Source organism: Arachis hypogaea, chromosome 18 (assembly GCF_003086295.3).
Source record: "Arachis hypogaea cultivar Tifrunner chromosome 18, arahy.Tifrunner.gnm2.J5K5, whole genome shotgun sequence".
Lineage (NCBI taxonomy): Eukaryota > Viridiplantae > Streptophyta > Magnoliopsida > Fabales > Fabaceae > Arachis > Arachis hypogaea.
This window is the reverse complement of record NC_092053.1, coordinates 3,753,616-3,770,241: the sequence shown is the minus strand read 5'-3', so window position 1 is coordinate 3,770,241 and position 16,626 is coordinate 3,753,616. Positions and strand designations below refer to the sequence as shown.

At 29.8% G+C, this 16,626-nt stretch overlaps 2 protein-coding genes across 2 annotated transcripts; one reads left to right on the top strand and one right to left on the bottom strand.

Annotated features, from left to right (window-relative positions):
* Positions 1–58: 58 nt before the first annotated feature.
* On the bottom strand, positions 59–1,307 carry LOC112772786 (ruBisCO-associated protein-like). The gene is made up of 2 exons (XM_025817784.3): positions 848–1,307; positions 59–583 (listed from the first exon to the last, which is right to left on the bottom strand). Exons 1-2 carry the CDS (start codon positions 1,271–1,273, stop codon positions 218–220), a joined length of 792 nt encoding a protein of 263 aa, XP_025673569.1. The 5' UTR covers positions 1,274–1,307; the 3' UTR covers positions 59–217.
* An 11,241-nt stretch (positions 1,308–12,548) lies between these two features.
* On the top strand, positions 12,549–14,052 carry LOC112773314 (zinc finger protein CONSTANS). The gene is made up of 3 exons (XM_025818393.3): positions 12,549–12,904; positions 12,983–13,168; positions 13,594–14,052. Exons 1-3 carry the CDS (start codon positions 12,605–12,607, stop codon positions 13,828–13,830), a joined length of 723 nt encoding a protein of 240 aa, XP_025674178.1. The 5' UTR covers positions 12,549–12,604; the 3' UTR covers positions 13,831–14,052.
* The last annotated feature ends 2,574 nt before the right edge of the window (positions 14,053–16,626 follow it).

Genomic DNA, 16,626 nt, shown 5'->3' with positions numbered 1-16,626 from the left:
TCCACTTATTATTACATTGTATAGATGCTTAATGATTATTATTCCCTTGCCATGCAAATGGATTAAATAGTATTTTATTATTTAACAAGGATAAGTAGTACATATTCATAGGAACATATGTGATAGAATAGAACATGGGTCTTATTTAACAGCACATAAGTATATGATATAGAGTAGAGTAGCTTGAGGTAGAAATTGTTGCATGATCATGCATTATTCATTGGTTATTATAGTAATTATGGTAATGGATGGAGACACCAACGCCTCTTCTTTTCTTGAGAATATCCATGCCTCCAAGAAAGAACACAATTGGAGAGAGAGTACCCCAGTCCTCATTCTCCGCACTGTACCCAGCAAACAGCTTCCTTTTCGGATAAAACTCTCCCACTAGCTTGTTGTATTGCACCAACAACGTTTTTGGATCCAACACTGGAGATTCCTCATTTTGGAACTGGTAATCTACCCAGTCAATTAGAATTGGACACGTCTTGTACAAGGGGAAGTAGAAGTCCTTGTTGAGACCTGAGGATGGTGAAATTGAAGCCACACTAATCACACCACCATCCTTTAAGTTCTTCATGACCTGCCCAAAATAGTGATGATATATTTTTCATCAATAATTATTGTTAGAAACAAGAGACTAAACTGGAGAAAGGATTTGTGTATTATTGAGTGTATTCAAGTTGTCTGGAATGATACAATATAAAAGGTATTTATAGGTATTAAGAGAATCGTAATAATAAAGACGTAATCTCCTATAATAAATATTCAGATATACTAAATAATACTAATTGATCCTAATTATATTCTAACCATTATGTTTAAATAATACTACTCTAACTCTAACCTGGGCAATGCAGTCGACAAAAACATCGGGTGTGGCATTGATGTGGTCGTATAAGACATCAATGCCATCAATTTGGAGGTCAGAGTGATCATTATGGATGATGTTGGTGATTGATTGAGTTGCATTGGTGATCCATGAGTTGTTGTCAAGAGGGCTGAAGGGGAATATGGTGCCTTTGTTTCCAATGCAAATGAAGACTTTGACATTGACATCAGGATGGTCCTTCTTGAACTGAGAGATTGCTGAGGCAGTGACCTTTGTTAGGTCCCAAGTGGGTCTGAACACCCCATTGGTTGGGACACCCTCTTCATCATAGTCTGTGGCGTATGTCAGGGCAATTTGGAACTCCTTCAGGAACTTACTCGATACAAATACTTGTAAGAATGAATCATCAAATGTGTATTGCCTAAAGATGGATAATGCCATTGAATTGCAATTTGGGGTAATAATGTTGATCTTAATGTGTGATCAACATGGTGGCTTTATATATACTTGTTCTTAATTAGATAGGTGAGTTTATGAATGGTTGAAATGCAAGGTATGTATGGAGTTACCGTAAAATCAAATCAAGTTATTTCACCAACTCTCTAATCCTAAGAAGAACAAAGATTTTGTAGTTGATCCTTCTCATTGGATAGCTATGGATATCATCCCGGATTTTGTCAAGCTAAGATTCATCACTTGAGATTGAAGGTCATCAAATATCTCTGAAAACATTGTTTAAACATGTTTTATTGTCACGTGCTTGCATCTAAACTCAATAATGGACACCACTTCATAGTCATGTATGAATACTTGAAGGAGTTTTCATTAACTTGACGTTGGAAATTATCTGCAATAATAATATTTTAAGTAACATTTTTCATTGATTCTAATATCACATTTTTGGGTCTATAGCCATCAACAACATTTTTTTTGGGCCTTTTAACCATCAGCAAGTTCAAAAGGGCATTCACTGTCCAACTGAAAGAATTAGTCTACTCATCAGCTATGGGCCTATATAAGTATATATCATGCATTTACTCCTTGTCCAAACTTAAATAACCCAGATAATATGCCAATGAGCCTTAGCTCACACGGCATTCCGTTCCCTCCCCATCTTAAAGATTTCGGGCTCAACTCCTACTAATTGCATTCAAGGAGAAAAAATTGGTAAATATATGAAGAATGTATAAGTGTATCTACTTGTACCTAAAATTGGAGATTGTCCAATCCATTTGAGGTATCTAGGATTAGGGTTTATAAGTTAGTCTGCTTCACCCTCGAACAATAATATATCAATCCCAATAATAATAAAAAATATATCGTCCAAAATCAAGACATAAAAGTTAAGGTGAATTATATAAAACTTATAACTTAGTATATAATTTTTGTTTAACTTATTTCCTGTGACAAATTTTAAATATTAATTATTAACTTTTTTTAATAAGCCAAACACAACTTTTTAAGCACCATGCTAATCACCATCATCTCATAAAACAAAAGTCCCATGAAATGGTGATGAATAATCCGCGCATATTCACCCTAGAACTCACAGCATATATAGTAAATAATCAAAATCAGGATTCAGGAACAACACTGAAGCGTATATTGCAAATACAAATGATAGGAGAATGTGTGATATCAACATCAAATGACAAGATCATGACATGCCCGGAATCTTGCTGCTTTATAGCTTCTCATAATAATAATTCATCTTTATTTCTCTCTTTGGCTTTCAGAAAAGATAATTTAGGTCCTCCTCCCACCTAGCCAAGGCTATATATGGCTACCGCTAGATATATAGGTACAATCCATTTTGGCACAATCATTAAATTTATGAACCTGCTTACAACTAAATATGAGAATTTTTCTTTGCAATATCAAATCAATGATAATACAATCTGCTAATTCTTTGTTGAAATTATTAATCGCCAGACACAAAATAAGGCCAGACTTTAATAACTTCCAACCATATTACCTGCCTGCCTCTCAAGACCTTTGACTCAACATTCCAAATGGTTCCTTATGATTTGTTGAATACAATAAATTAATTTGTATTCACTTTTATATTAAAACCATCATGATTGATCATGAAATAAGTAAATTGTCAAATTGGATAAAAGTACAAGAAACTAGAAGACTCCACATATTACTAACTTGTTAGAAGATTTGAAAATTTATAATTCATGATATTTTTTATAAAATCTTAAAAGATTTAAAAATGTTACAAATTACTTACAACATATTAGAAGTAGTGTTTATAATGCAAAGTCAAATATGAGTTGTAAAGTTTAACTATATATTTTGCCTATATAAAAGCTTGAAACTCATATACTTTAATATCTCTATATGAATGAAAATGTATTAAGTTGTTAGAAACTCTATCTTCTCCTTTGTGAGTATAGTTTTTAAAATCAGACCGATCAATTTGACCGAAAAATCAATAAACCAAACCTTACATCGGTTCAATTGAAAGCTAAAACCGATACGAACCTTCATGTTCTAGAGCTTCTGAAAATGGGCCACCAAGTTGTCATGTTTCTTGTTAGTATATATGCAAATTATAATAACTTATAGATATCTTTCGTCAAATGATTTACTTTTATTTAATTTATTTTAATTTTAGTTATAAATTTATTTATTTTTTCTTTTGATAATTATGCAATATCTGTTAATATTATTTTTCAATAAATACTTGTAAGATAGAATAGTATAATATGTATAAATTAATAAATAAATTATTAAAATTTAAAAATAATAGTTATTTTAATATAAAAACAAAACAAAAATACTTATGATAGAGTAAAAATAATAAAATACTTATTGTTCTTGTTCTATATTATTTTAGATTGGCTTGATTATTCTTAAAATGTTAATAAATATATGTATTTTAAATTTTAATTTTAAGTTTTTGACTATTTTATATTTTTTATTTACGTAAAATTGAGAACTGGTTTAATTAATGTCACATTGGTTGAACTAGTGACCCAATGACCTAATAACCTAATTGGTTCGATTATCATTTCAATTTTGATAATTATGCTTGTAAATGTGTTAGTAAATTTAAGAGATAAAAATATGATAGTACTATTTATGTAAACAAATAATTTTAAAATTAATTAAGTGTAAGTATTATATTTACAACATAATTGATTAATTGAAGCCTAACTATGACAACTACTTATTAATAAGGTTGTGTTGACCTTAATTGGCACATCATTGCCATAATAATCTCTAATAATAAGGACAGGAAAAGAAAGAAAACATAATTTTTTCCTTCTCAGTATAAAATATATCTACTTTTAATTTAATAATCTTGTATCTCAATTCTAAATTACAATTAAGAGCAAATATTGTCCAAGAGAAGTAAAACTCTTACCCGGTAGAATGAGTATGAAAGAACGACCCACCCTAAGCTAGAAACACGTTTTTCGTTAGCCAAAAAGCCTATTCAGTATTCACTTGGACGTATATATATATAGGCACTTACGTCTTATACATAGCATTTTATTAGTACACATTTCTTTGCAACATAATGATCATGATTCGTTACATGTCAACTTTTTCCACCAATTTCTATAGAGTTTGTATAAAGTGCTTAATTAAGGATAGAAAATGACCTTACCCCTCTTACCATTATGCTGATCGATATATATATATAGCATGGCACTTGTTAGAGTTGTAATTAAAATGAGTCAACGGTTAAAGGCCTTGTGAGGTCTAAATGAAATGACAAATCGACACATATACGTTGAAACAAGAAGGGATATAGAGTCCTATATGATTAGTTTGTGAATTTTTCATACAAGACTAATGTACATGACAAGAGAGAAAGTGATACCTGCGGAGATTATTATTATGATACGCTGCTTAATGGTATGATCCATATCCTTATCCGATATTTTCCCATTCATTCATGCTATGTGTCAGTCAAAATCCATCACTAAAATAATCATTAATATAAAATATATATTAAAAATAAATTAAATAATACAAATTTTTATATATAAAAATATAATAATTAATTTTAATAATTAATTTAAATATACAGATAATATTTTTTTATTTATATTAATTCCTTCCATCTGTCACATACATGATATATTCTTATTCACGCCGCCCTCAACCTCCATCACACGGGTTTTTTTAGATGGTTAATTATTTTATAAAAAAAATATATAAAATGTATAATTAAATATAATAAATATTTTATATTTAATTTGATTTTTTTATGATATTTTTTAATTTAAGAGATCAAAGACTAATCTATTATAAATCAAAAATTTATTTAAAAATTTATTGTTGATTAATAAATTATTATATGATAAGACAATTTAAACTCTCAATATTTAATTATACAAAATAATAAACTAACTACTAAACGAATTAAATTTAGTTATATTTTATAAATATTTAATTTCTAAATGTTTGTAGAACATTTTTATTAGTATATATATAACTTAAAAGATGGATGTATTATTTATCCACTAAAATACCAATAAAAACTGGTAAATTTAAGTTTGAAGTTGAGAGTCTTAACGAGTTGACTCGAATCTAGCTAGGGCAAGATGGAATGGGTGATAATAGTGGAGATAACTGTTGAAACTTGAAAAGATCGGATGGGGGTGCAAATTGTTTCGTTGTCTTGTATCCATTGGGAAGAATTCAGCTTTCCATCTAAGCATAAACCCCACCAGACTCAAATTCCATTTTTATTATTATTATTATTTCTTCATATAGCTTTCTAGCTACTAAGACTTCAATTCTTGCACAGGCCGGTGCTACCTATATAGCTAGCTATATTATCATTCTTTCTTCTCTTCTTTAATTTCATCATTTAACACTTATTTCTTTTTAAACCAATTTGGACCGGTGAAATTACTCGTTCTTTTAAATAAATATTAAAATTTAAATTTTATCTTATAATATAATAATTTATTGACAACAATAAATTTTTAAATATAACTTAAATTTACGATAAATTAATTTTTGATTTGTCAAATTAAAAAATATCATAAGAAAATAAACAAATTAAATTTAAATATGTCCAAATTTGCTAATTTTTTTTTGTTATGGAAGTAAAAGTGGTGATATGCTTTAACATTGTAATTTTTGGTGTTTTTTAAAACTATAGAAAGTACACAAATTCTTGGGTCCGATTTCTGTACTTAAATTTTTTTTATTTTTTTTAACACAAATCGAACGGTCTGATTTGTGTACCTCTCAGAAATCGGACGGTCCGATTTCTGTACCTCTAATAAATCGGGCGGTCCGATTTCTGCTTCTCTAGTTAAACGATTCCACATTTTAGTATAACACCCCAACAATCTACATTTAAAAAAAGAGAACAACTAGAGAACCAAAAGTATATCAGCCAAAAATCAGCTAAAATATGTTTGGGTTCCATAAAAAATCGAATTTTGGTTTGTGCTCAGTGATCTCAGGAGCGATTTTCAAACATATTATTCAAAAAGTGATTTTAATTAAACGATTTTGTTTACTTTTTGGTTGGTCACATTTTGATTCCATATACTTTTCCTTAAAAAAAACACCACTACCACTCTATTTTAAAAATAAAAAGTTCCCAAATCGCCGCTACTAATTTATTTTTATTTTGCTAGCCAGAAACATCAAATCAGATCGACCTTTCGATCGATGTAACAGTGCTGAAAAGTCAACCGGTATCAATAATTTCAATTTGGAACATGTTCACTTGGTAGCACTCTCTAGTTCCTTCTGGAATAATGGTTTATCGTAAATGCGAGTGTAGTTAAACGAAAATCCATAAATACATTCTTTTTATCATTGTATGCTATAAATTCTTATATGCAATGATGGAGCTTCCACTACTAGCTAGATCATCCCATGCTTCTCTTATTCCATTTTTTATTTTTTAAAAATCAACTGAATATATGAACTTACATGAAAAGAAACATATTAATTAATTAGCTAATATTTTGTCAAAATTCTTATTTGTAAAATTATTTTTATAATTCTCAATTTTTGGAGTATTTAAAATTTAAAGTTAAAATTTATAATTTAAACTTTATGATAGGAAATAATTTAATAAAATTAGATATTAGTTGAAAAAAAAAGTTGACTTTCTAATTTATCTCGAAGAATTACTGCTAAGTACAAATTAGGGTTGACATAGCTCATCAAAATGGTAAACTTTGTGAAGCTAAAAGAAAATGTATGAGGTATAGCTGCAATTAAAATTTATTAATGGCAGGGGATGTATGGCAGGTTTATTTATTAATCTGCTCTACCAAAACAGAACCACATTTATGTTTCTTAGCAGCATATATATGAATGAATGGAAGACCTAGCTAGCTAGCTAGTTGCCAACTGAAAAAGATTATGCAGCACGCACTGTGGGGACTATAGTGACAAAGATGTATCAACGTTAATGCGTAATAGATTCTCCCTTTGCTTAGCTTCAACCATTTCAATTTAGTTCATTATTCCCCTTCAAATTCTGCTTCTCAATTGGCTCATTATTTTCGGAAGCAATATTCGTGGATGTAACTGTTGTATAAAAAAATGGTGTGTCTCTTGTACAAACTCTCAGGCTAAAAAATTTTGATATGGAAGCAAAATGAGTGATATACTTTAAGATAGTAATTTTTGGTGTTTTTTAAAATTTGTGGGAGTATACAAATCAGATGATTCGATTTGTGTTTAAAAAGTTGAAAATAATTCAAAGTACACAAATTGAAAGGTCTGATTTGTGTTAAAAAAAATTGAAAAAACTCAGAGTATATAAATCGGACCATGCGAGTTGTTTGATTTTAAAATTTTGCTTAGGAAATCGCATGATCCGACTTGTGGTTGGACAAATATGAATTTCGGAAGCTAGAAAACAGACTCTCCGAGTTATTTTTTGTTGTCAATTTTTTGTTATGAAATGGAATATCAAACGTAATTTGGAGTGTCCGTTTACTGATGGAGAACTCGCATGATCCAAATTCTGTTCCACTGACACCACATGGCTATGAAGCACCTGTATTCTCCATATCCGAGTCCAACACCACTTTTGCTTTCATATTCAAATTAAAAAAAATACAAACTCTCATGTTCTAATATTTATTATTAATTAGTATTATTGCTAGAGAGACTACAATCTAAAGTTATATATTATTTAATTATTCTAATAATAATTAAAAAATACAAAATAAAATAACTTTGTACTATTTTGGACTGATTTATTATTATATTCCGAACATTTTTGGCTTATAAATTTTCTTTTATATATATATTGAAGCAACCAAGAGTATGTAGAATATTTAATTACTGAAAAAAAAATCATAATCTAAGGGTAGTACATGCCTTAAGTGTTAATTATAGTGCAGTGAATAACAAAATCTTATTATCATAGATATTTTATTTGATTTCTTAGCAAGTAGTGGTACGAGTAGGTAAGTTACAGAAAATCAAGAGGGATTGATAGATCATTCTAGACATTCTTTCTCCTTCCGACAATAACATGCAACAACTAACATATGTTGATATTGTTGTCTCTAATTAAAGCTGCATGCGCCAGCATGGATATATATGGAGCTATGTATAATCTAATGATGGTGATAATGAAAACAAAGACTTTGGTGTATGTTGTCTTAAAAGTCGTAAAAAATCCTAATTCTAAATCTTCCCTAACACATACACGACGTACCCACCTTAAGAATCTTAATTTACTAGGTTAATTAATTTAATTACTTTAGAAATGGCAGGTACTATACATAATACATAATTACATATACTGTATGTGTCACATGGGAGGGATGTAGAAAATTAGAGTTACTCGGAAAATGGTGCATGGTAGGGTCAGAAGAAGAGACGACGCAATGCAAGTTGGGTACGATTAGATTCCATGCCCTTTGATTTGAGAAGCAATATATATTAACAGAGATACAAAAAAGGACCATGAATCAGTAAACAATAGTGCCAGTACTACAAACTCTGCTGACCAATTAGAGATTCTGAGCATATATAGTGCCCTGCCAACACTCACTTCATATTGTTTTCCATAATGAATCAAACTAGACATATTATATAAGTAACTGTGTTTTTTCACAGACATTTAAAGCATTTAATAATCTACTTGCATGTTTAGAAATTCATCGTTAAGCTTGATCCGTTACTAATAATTCGACCTACACGGTCTATAGATTGAAACTATATAAATAAAACATGTTAAATCAAAGGTATGCATTTTTTTTTTCTTTTAATAAAATTTTTGGTATGAACGCAAATAATGTTCAAAAATAATTACTATAAAATTAGGCTAATATTCTTAATAGTTTCGTAATATTAGGTCTGTAAATTAATCGTTATTTATCACAATAATTCTATAAAAAGAAAAAACTCTAAAAGGAGAAGGTATACGCTATTTATTTTGAATAACATTATACTCATCTCTTATTCTTACTTACTTGAGCTTCGAAGTGTCTTTATAGGTAAACGTCACTACTATTTCTTTTGAATACTGAGTGTCCAACTAATTTTAACAACTAAATTAAATGTATTCATTTTAAAAATTGAAAAAGTGACCCCTCTATTTTATATGAAATTGCGAAAAAGACCCAAGAAAACCATACATTTTTATTTTGACGCTTCCTAGCTGACCGGTGTGCCAAACAGCTTTTTGGGCGTTTCGGTGCGCTAACACCTCCCGCGTACCGAATCCGTGTCCTCTTTGTAGATACACGTCGCTGCTGTTTCTCTTAAAACCTACATCTACCTCTTTTACTTCAGGTGAAAGAGAGCTCAATCCCTAAATAGAACAACAGGTTATATATCTACCGCCAGACTTATTATATATAAGAACAAAGCTAACTAATAAATAAAAAAATTTATATGAATAAGTTCATATTATAAATCTCCTAGGATTAATACCTTAAAAAGAACTTTAAAATTTTAGACTTTTCTACTATAATAACTAACTTTTATGGAGCAATGATTTTTTAAAAATTGTTCGATTTTTGACGTAATACTCTTTTTTAAAGTATTAGTCCCACAAAACTCGTGTGCTCTCTAAAAATTGTATCTATCTGTTATTCACTTATTTATGAACAAAATCCTAACACGCTCAATAAAAAGATGGAAATGGAAGATGGTACACTAGAGTGTAGAGTCGAGAGACGTGTTAGTATTTTATAGTTCCGTACAATGGTGAAAAGATGTGCCATCTGTGAGAGTACAGATTGAAGTGAGTTGGAGTAGATCCTGATGGTTATAAAGATGCAGTGGGTGGGTGTATTTGGAGTGCAAATGGCACCAAACCACGCACTGTTGTGTTAAAAGTAACTACTTTATTTTACTAGCTGAATGGAGACACACGGGGCTATTTGTCTCATCTCAAACTCGAAGAATCTCATAAATAAATGGATTTCCATATGCCGGAAATGCCATCAGACATTAACAATGCTAACAATAGTAGTTCTATCCAAATTTAGAATCGCTCAACAATTATGTCCAATAATGTGGATCAATTAACATAACTATTCAGCTGAGTTAAACTGACTAAGATGATCACATTGGCGAGGGAGTTACCCGTAAAAAAATTAGTTTTCAAAATACTAATTGTTCTTCTTGTGTGATGATTTTGATCTTAAATTTCATAATTTTTTGTCTGAGAACAAAATATATTTTAGCTTTTTGAAAAAAATAGGATGGATGCATGATAAGTGTAAAAAAGATTTCAACACACAAGTTAAGTTTATAGAATATTTTATCAAAGGGTTATGCTAGGTAACTAATAATTTTTTTGAATAACATGAAGAGCCACCAATCAAATCAAAACACATTATATCTCTAAATTACTGATCTCTTAATAGAGCAATGCTAGGGGCCAGCAACATTTGTGATTGGTAGCCATCAACTAGCCATCAATGATGATTTGATGGTGTGAGATTGGTGTGAGATTTCATCCAATGGCTCACCTTTCTCTGCTGGTTACATGCTGGCCAAAATGCAATAAAATTGCTGGCCCCCTAGACTTTTTCCTCTTAATATTATAATAACTATCCGCACACCTAGTGAAATGAACATCTGATATATCCATTGTTTACATTATTGTTTAGTATTTTCATTATCTACCTATACTTTTCCTTTATCAAATATTTTTTAAAGAAAGAATTTTTTAACATACTTTACACTTATTTTTATAACAAAAAAAAGTCAAAAATTATTTTATTTAGTATTTATTAATAATTACAATAATTAATAAATATTAAATAAGACAATTTTTTACTGTTTTTAGTATTTTTTGTCAAATATTTCTGTTTTCATAATTTTTTTTATAATCGATAACGTTACTGCTTTAGAATTTTTAGTTACTACTTTAAAGATTGATTATTATAATAAAGACTATGAACGATTTTATTCATTACCAAACTAAGCATTAAAATTTCTCTCTAAGTTATATATATATATATATATATATATATATATATATATATATATATATATATATATATATATATGGTTTATAGATTCTACTTTCTTTCTCATTATTTTTAAAATTTTTACCATGATGAAATATAAATATTATCGGAGGACCTTCCATCTAAGGCTTGCAAGGCCTCCAAATCCTATAAAAAATTTAAAACAGAACATGAAAAACACTAAATCATCACCAACATAACAACTAAACCAGTAACCATTACTCCATTAACATAAACAATAGTTATCATTTTTCTAAACCACAAAAATAGAGTCTTTCCTCAGTTATGCATATAGCCGATCATAAACCAAATCCTGGAATGAAACTCTAGACCCTATGCACTAACATATTCTTAACGATGACTCAATCATATAATGCAAAAACTAGGGGTTTATATAGTGTTACCAATTTTTTTTCACAAGATACAAAAAACTTTACCTCTCACTTCGAACGCAGAAACAATGCTGTATAGTTGCCTTCAACTTTCTCACCAAGTTCCAGAGCAGACGCACGAACAATGCTCCACGACTACTCTAATGTTTACGGACAATGGGGCGGTCTTCTTTGTCTTCGTGATGGTTGCTTATGGGTCAGAGAAACAAAGAGTCACGGTGAGAATGAAAAAGAACAAGTGAGGTTAGATATCAAAAACAAAGTGTAAAACGTTACACTCTACCTTCAAAACGGTGGTGTTTCACTGCAAGACTCTCAAGTTGCCAAACGACGTCGTTTGGTTGGGTGAGCTGCCAGCTCACATTTCACGTCAGTTAATTTCTAACGGCGACGTCACCTGGTTAACGGAAGGACCAACATGATTTAAAATAATTCTTACAGGGACTAATTTAATTAAAAAAAAATTATTCGAGGACGAAAATGAAAATCGCATAATCGGGACGAATTTGAGTATTAACCCATATATATATATATATATATATATATATATATATATATATTATGATTTATAAAAATATTTTTATATAAAGAGAATACAAATTGGTGGCTTGGTGCATATAATATTAAACAATTTAATCACATATATTAGTTTTGCATAAAAATATTTTTATAAGAGTTATAGTTTGTTAAAATGTTGGTAATATAAGGTTTACACTTTACCGTAGCAACGGTCCTCTTCTCACTCCTAATAAGTGTGTCTGAGTTGAATGTTTAGAGGTCAACGCTTTACCAAATGCTATGAAGAAGATGATGTCATTCTCCACGTCATTCAAATTTTACTGTCTTATTCTTATATAAATGAGAGTGTGCATTACTCACTTCTCACTTGCGTCCATTAATAACACAAATAATAACTGCTTGTAATAATCACACGCGCCATGTACACACGCGCCACCTCATCATCAACTTTTCTCTCGCCGGATTATCCCCCAGTGCACCCGTTCCCGGACGAACTGGCCCTCACGGAGTTGGAATCGCTTCTGAACTGCAACAACTCGGAGATAGTAAGCTTCAACAAGAGTAGTAGCAGCGGTAGTTACAATAGTGAGCATGGGTCGGTGATGCAGAGGAGCGTTAGCAGCAACTCTCTCCATAAGAATCCCTTCTCTGCTCTCTTGGCTGAGTTGTTCGACGACGACGCTCCTCTTAGGAGAGTTTGCAGCACCGGTGATCTCCACGTACGCACCATATATTAGCTTTCTTTCGTTCCTTCATTCCTTCATTCTTGGCATGCAACGTTTGTTTTCTTGGTACAGGGGACTACTCATGGCGGCATCATGCATAACAATAATGAATCAGCTGATAGTCCATTGTCAAGTGAAAGCAGCATGATCATTGAAGGAATGAGTAGAGCATGTAGGTATAGCCCTGAGGAGAAGAAACTCAGGATTGAGAGGTATAGAACCAAGAGAAACCAAAGAAACTTCAACAAGAAAATTAAGGTATACTATTATTCCCTTTTGTGTTTTTAACTTGAAGAGATCTGCACATGAATAATCACTTAAACAAAACAAAATTTGTAATTAGAAATGAACTAGCGAAAGTTATGGTGTGGATTATTGTGGAACGCAGTGAAATGCTTATTATTTTTTTAGACAAAATACTGCTGAATTTATTATACATAAGTGTGATTTCAAGTGTATTTTAATATATGATAAGATGACATGATGATATGAATCTTTTGAACTATGAAACTTGTCTTGCTCTAACTACTGGTAAGTAAGTAGTAACCCTGTTAATGTCATGCTAAAACTTTGGAGTAAAAAAAAAAAAATCACTTAAAAATGATAGTGTACTACTGTTTGGTCCACCACTATATATACTATTTAATGGAGATAATAACTTGTTTTCTTCTTGCAATCATCAGTATGTTTGCAGGAAGACTTTAGCAGACAGCAGGCCGCGCATTAGAGGACGATTCGCGAGGAACGACGAAATTGACAAGAATCCTTCATCAGTTCATCAATGGAGTCATCACATTGGTGCTGGAGCAGAGGAAGACCAAGAAGATCAAAACTGGGTCAGTATCTTTGATTCACTAGTTGCTGCAAATACTGATCATCAAGAGTCCCAGGACAGTTCTTCTTTCGGTTTATTGTATTAGAAATTATAATAAATGGTGCTGCTTCATAAATTCTAGTTTGATTTGATTTCCATGTTTAGTTTTGTTGTAGCTAGTGAACTTTAGCATAGATCAAGGTACTAATGTAAATATGCTTACTACTTATTATTCCAACCATGTGCATGTTGACTTTAATTGAGGGTGAAGTTTTTTATTGCCCTATACCTTTTATCATATTATCAAAGTATAATTATTGAACCACAACTTTGGCAAGTATATTATTACTCAGGGTTAAACTAAATTGTATTTATAGTATCATGACCTTTATTGTTGGTGCAATTACAAAATAATCAGAAGAGTAAAAAGACATGTGACCATCACCCAATAAAGTGAAGTGGTGAAGGTACGAGAGAGTGGCTATATATGTCAACTGTTTTTCAATTATGATGGTTGAACTGCAACTGAGATAGATAGTTGAGGATGCTATACTCTGACAATGACCCAAGAAAAAGATAGTCCTACTCCTAAGAAGGATTTTGGTTAGTGCGCTTTCGGTGAAGTAGTCAAGCCACGAGTCAAAAACCAAGTTTTCGACTACAATTTTGTTACGCTTTCTCCCAGAATCAAAAGATAAATTATTCTTTTTTAATATATGTTATTAACTTATTATGTAATAAGTTGTGTTATTATGTAATATAAGTTCAGTGAATATTTCATTCGATCCCTGAGAATTACCTCGAAAGGATAACGAGACTTAAAAAAAAAAACACCCAATTTGATTCCTGATCTTTTTTTTGAGACGGATTAGTTCTTGTGCAAAAAAAATAATATTGATTTTTTTTTTTGCATAAGGGCCTCGTTGTCCTTTTGAGGTAATTGTCAGAGGCTGGGTTGCATTTTTTTTTGTTAAAGGTCTCGTTGTCTTTTGAGGTAATTGTCAGGAACTATTTTAGATTTTTCTCTAATAAGTTTGTTTTGAATATTTTTTAACGTATAAAATGAAATAATCACATAATTAATTTAATATATGATAAACAAAAAGAATAAAATATATTTTTTATTATTTTTTTAAATATTTCTCATATTTAATTACATTTAATTTTGTTTCTAACATTTTTTATTTGCATTAAAATTATCCAAAGATGTTAAATCTATTTAAAATGTTAATAAGGACAAAATTAAAAACGTATAGGAATAATTTTGAAACAAATAGAAAACGTTAGAAATAAAATTGAATGAATCGAAAATATTAGAAATAAAATTAAAATAAATTAAATATTAGAAATATTTAAAAAATACAAATGTTGAGAATAAAAATAATATTTTATCCTAAATAAAATGTTATTTGAACTTAAAATTAACTACTAGTATAAAATACATATTAGAATATAAAATATATATTAAAAATAAGTTAAATAATATATATATTATACACAAACATATGGTAATTAATTTTGGTATATATATACCTAACATAGTTGTATAATAAATTTTAGATAAATATAAGTTTTTGAAACACACATTTAAGTATACTATAAAATTATTCAAGCATCTTTTAAGTTTTATAATTCTATAAGAATAGAAATAATTCGATAGGTTAATTATCTAGAGCTTAATTTAAATATAATACTTTAAATTTAAATAAATATGTCAAGATATTTATTTTATATGTTAAATCTGTGTACAATTAAACTTATTATAATATAATATATAAGAAAGGAAAATTTTTCGTCTAATTTTAACAAATACCAAAGTAATTGTCTATATATTATCCCTTGTGATAATTTCTTCCTCATTTTCATTTAAAAAAAAAATAATTCCAAGAAAATATACCAGTTCAGAGCATATCTTATTGACTTGATGAGCTAAAATTTAATTGGTTTAAGTCTCGTTGTGGATAGCTAAGATCATAACTGATCATAAGTTCATAACTAATTAAGATAGTTATTTTATGATTTGTTATAAATAAATAAAAAAGGAGATAGTTATTTTCAGAGCAATACATCATGATAAGTTATATATGTAGAAGAATAGGTTTCTCACTTAATTTTATTTGAGTTTTGTTTTTACCACATGAACATTATATAACTACAAATCTTTTTAAATTGATTTAATGAAACAAATATTTACAAGTTGAAACCATTTGTTTTATACTTTTATCTAAGCAGGTGTGCTAGCATCCAAAGCAGGCAACCTACCATATTTTATATTGCCTACTTTCTCTAAGTATGGTCTCTCCCAAGAATGATTAATATAAGCTCGCACTTGGGTACACGTTTTCAGCTTTTCACTAATGATTACTTATAAGTCATAGGAATCAAACAACATGAACATATGGTGAAATTGAGGGATTATACATGAGACATTTATATAATATTCTCCAAGTATGATGAGGTTTTGAATTCATGTTGCTCTCTCAAGTTAAAGCCTATAGATTCTAAGATAACTTCAGAAGGTGGGGGGAGGACGGCCCTATTCGTCTTTTGTTGGCCGGCGGTGTGTCAGCCACTAGGTTTGTGGGCTGTTTTTTATATCAATATATGTAATTAACAATGATTAAATTAGGTTAAAATAATACTTTAGTCCTCTATTGAAATTCTTGAATTTTTTAATTCATAGATTATCTATATTAAATCATTAAAAAAATACTAAATGTACATGAATTTATATCGTTTTTCACTAGGTTAAACCGAATTATTACTTTACTCAAAATTAAGTAAAGTGACGTCCAATCTTGCTGTTATTTGTTCCATGGTTTTTCACTTTTTCTTATATCGTTTTGTCTTGTTATTTTCACATGAACATGTTTAAAAATCTAGCAGAGGTGTTTCGAACACT

Excerpts from the sequence above, each read along its gene's own strand:
- LOC112772786 (XM_025817784.3), bottom strand. The coding sequence starts at position 1,273 with ATGGCATTATCCATCTTTAGGCAATACACATTTGATGATTCATTCTTA. Across the intron at positions 584-847 it reads TTGTCGACTGCATTGCCCAG|GTCATGAAGAACTTAAAGGA; the intron begins GTTAGAGTTAGA and ends TATTTTGGGCAG.
- LOC112773314 (XM_025818393.3), top strand. The coding sequence starts at position 12,605 with ATGTACACACGCGCCACCTCATCATCAACTTTTCTCTCGCCGGATTAT. Across the intron at positions 12,905-12,982 it reads GCAGCACCGGTGATCTCCAC|GGGACTACTCATGGCGGCAT; the intron begins GTACGCACCATA and ends TTCTTGGTACAG. Across the intron at positions 13,169-13,593 it reads ACTTCAACAAGAAAATTAAG|TATGTTTGCAGGAAGACTTT; the intron begins GTATACTATTAT and ends TGCAATCATCAG.